General features: G+C 32.4%; 1 protein-coding gene across 1 annotated transcript in view; it reads left to right on the top strand.

Annotated features, from left to right (window-relative positions):
• The window catches only part of TUSC3 (tumor suppressor candidate 3), a 182,359-nt gene that overhangs the window by 70,411 nt on the left and 108,932 nt on the right, over positions 1-3,016 (top strand). Inside the window, exon 2 of the mRNA XM_012640947.1 lies at positions 2,802-2,971. Within this exon, the coding sequence (XP_012496401.1) occupies positions 2,802-2,971 (170 nt within the window). The remainder of the gene's footprint in view (positions 1-2,801; positions 2,972-3,016) is intronic.

Here is a 3,016-nt window from a genome sequence, read left to right as displayed (position 1 = left end):
AAGAAAATTTTGGACATGTGCAAATATAATGCATATGCAACAAATACTTTATTAAACTTTTTGTGTGATAATTATAGGTTCACCTGCAATTGTAAGAAATAATATAGGGATCCTGTATACTTGTTATTCAGTTTCCCCCAATGGTAACATCTTACAAAACTACAGTACAATATCACAAGCAGGTTATTGGCATTGAGACAGTCAAGATGCAGAACGGTTTTATCACCACAAACATATTTCTTCTTGCCCTTTATAGCCACACTCACCCTCCGGTCTACTCCCCACCCCTTGAATTTGACCTTTGGCAATCACTAATCTGTTGTCCATTTCTATAATTTTGTCATTTCAAGAACGTTATGTAAGTGGAATCATACAATAAATGTTCCTTTGAGTTTGGCTTTTAAAGAATTTACCATAATTCCCTCAAAATCTATCCAAGTTTTTGCATTTATCAACAGTTCATACTTTTTATTATTGAGTAACAATCCATGGTATGGATGTACTGCAGTTTATTTAACCATTCGTCTTTAAAAGCACATCTGGTTGTTCCTAGTTTTTGGCTATGACAAATAAAACTGCTATGAGCATTTATATGATGGTTTTTGTTTGAACTTACATTTTTATTTTTCTGGGATAAATGCCAGAGAGTGTGGTGGCTGGATCGTATGGCAGTTTCACATTTAATTATATAAGAAACTGCCAAAATGTTTCCTAGAGTGGCTGTTATCATTTAAATTCCAATCAGCAGTATATGAGTGATGTAGTTTCTTCTTTTCTTTGTCAGCATTTGGTGTTGTCACTATTTTATTTTAGCCATTCTGATATGTATTGATATTTCTTGTGGTTTTATTTTGCATTTCCCCAATGGCTGATGGAGTTGAACATCTTTTCACGTGCTGCTTTGTCATCTGTATATCATCTGATGGAATATTTGGTCATGTCTTTTTGCCCATTTTTTATTGATTTTGGAGAGTTCTTTATATATTTAGATTCTAGTCCTTTGTAAGATACGTGATTTTCAAATATTTTTTCTTAGTACCTATTACAGAGTCTTCTGTAGTTTTAATTTTGATGAGGTTCAATTGATCAGTTTCTCCCTGTATAGTTCTTTCTTTTCTTGTCTAATTGAAGAACTCTTTGCCTTGCCCTAGATCCCAAAGGTTTTATGTTTTTTTTCTGGAAGTTTTCTAGTTTTACCTTTTACAGTTTGATCTTTGAGGGAAAGCATTCAGTTTTTCATAGTTAAGTATGATATTAGCTGTAGGTTGTTTTTGTAGATCTTTTTATTGTAGGTTTTTTTGTTGTTGTTGTTGTAGGTGTTTATCAAGTTGAGAAAGTTCTTCTTTTTCCTAGTTTGCTGAGAGTTTTTATCACGAATGGGTGTTGGATTTTGTTGGTTCTTTTTAGGGTCAGTTGAAATGATTTTTTCTTCTTTAGCCTGTTAATAATATAATGGATTACATTGATTTTCAAATGTTGAAACAGTCTTTCATGCTAGAATAAATCCCATTTGATTGTGACATATTATTCTTTTATATATTATTGGATTCTATTTGCTAGTATTTTGTTGAAGAATTTTACACCTAAGTTCATTAAAGATATTACTCTGTAGTTTTCCTTTTTTATATTGTCTTTGCCTAGTTTTGGTATCAGGGTGATAATGGCCTTATAAAATGAGTTGGGAAACGTTCCCTTTGTTATTTTTTGGAAGAGATTGTGTAAAATTCGTGTTTATTCTTCTTTAAATAGTTGGTAGAATTCTCCAGTAAAATCATTTGGGCCTGGAGATTTCTTTTTCAGGAGCATTTAAATTACATATTCCATTTCCTCAGTGGTTAAGGACAGCACAGATTGTCTATTTCTTTTTGGCCGAACACATTTTCTTTCCAATAGCAAACACTTTTTGTGTTGAGACTCCATGTTCCAGGACTCTCCACATTGTATATTCGTTGTAGGCTTCTAAGCCATTTTGAGCTCTAGTGGAGTTATTTATTAGTAACTTGGATCAATGAAAAAAATCGGTTTCAGTCAGAGTGGCTTACAGGAAGGAAATTTTGAAATTTCCAAAAAGGATCTTACGACGTCCTAATAATGAGTGTATGTTGGGGCATGGCTAGAAGTGGGTAGAGAAGAGAGTGAACAACATATTTTGAAAAGTAGCACTTTAGATGATTCTGAGTTCCCCACCTGTCAAATTTTGAGGACCAGTACTCAAGTGGGTATTAACACTGTTGTCAAAATTGGGCTGACACACATGGAGAGAATATATATACCGTAAGGGATATTGCAAAGCCCTGTTCAGAAAAAAATACCACCTTAATTGCCATTTTGGTATAACAGTTCAGTTTCTACTAGAAATAAAAAATGCCTGGCATTCTGTAATGCTATACATATTTTAGGGAAATCGTTATTTTCTTCAGTCTGTTTTCTCTCCACCTTTCACAGTCTTCTTACACCTGTGTGTTGTTGTTTTTTTTTTTTTTTTTTTTTTTTTTTAACATAATGAACATTTTTTAGCTGTATTTAGTGGGAAGATTAGGAAAATGTATGTCTGTAAAAGGAGAAGTCCGATTGTTTTACTTCTAAGATATTTTTATAAACCTTGAAATTATGAGAAAAAATGAAATATTTTATGCATTTATGGTCAGTTAATGATGAATATTTAATATATTCACCAAAACAAGGTATTTTAACAGAAATTGATTAGGGGTAAAATACAATCACATGCAATTGTGTTTCTGTGAAATCCAAAATGAAGAATTTTACCCTGTATAAATTTAAATTTCTATGTTTAATTGCAGAATCTTTTAGCTGAAAAAGTAGAACAGTTGATGGAATGGAGTTCCAGACGCTCAATCTTCCGAATGAATGGTGATAAATTCCGAAAATTCATAAAGGCACCACCTCGAAATTATTCTATGATTGTTATGTTCACTGCTCTTCAGCCTCAGCGGCAGTGTTCTGTATGCAGGTAATTTATATAATTTTAAAATTGAAAAAACTATAACCCAGGCTT

This window comes from Propithecus coquereli, unplaced genomic scaffold (genome assembly GCF_000956105.1).
Source record: "Propithecus coquereli isolate 6110/MARCELLA unplaced genomic scaffold, Pcoq_1.0 Scaffold159, whole genome shotgun sequence".
In the NCBI taxonomy this organism is placed as follows: domain Eukaryota; kingdom Metazoa; phylum Chordata; class Mammalia; order Primates; family Indriidae; genus Propithecus; species Propithecus coquereli.
The sequence above is the reverse complement of the archived record's forward strand: the minus strand, read 5'-3'. Positions and strand labels throughout refer to the sequence as shown.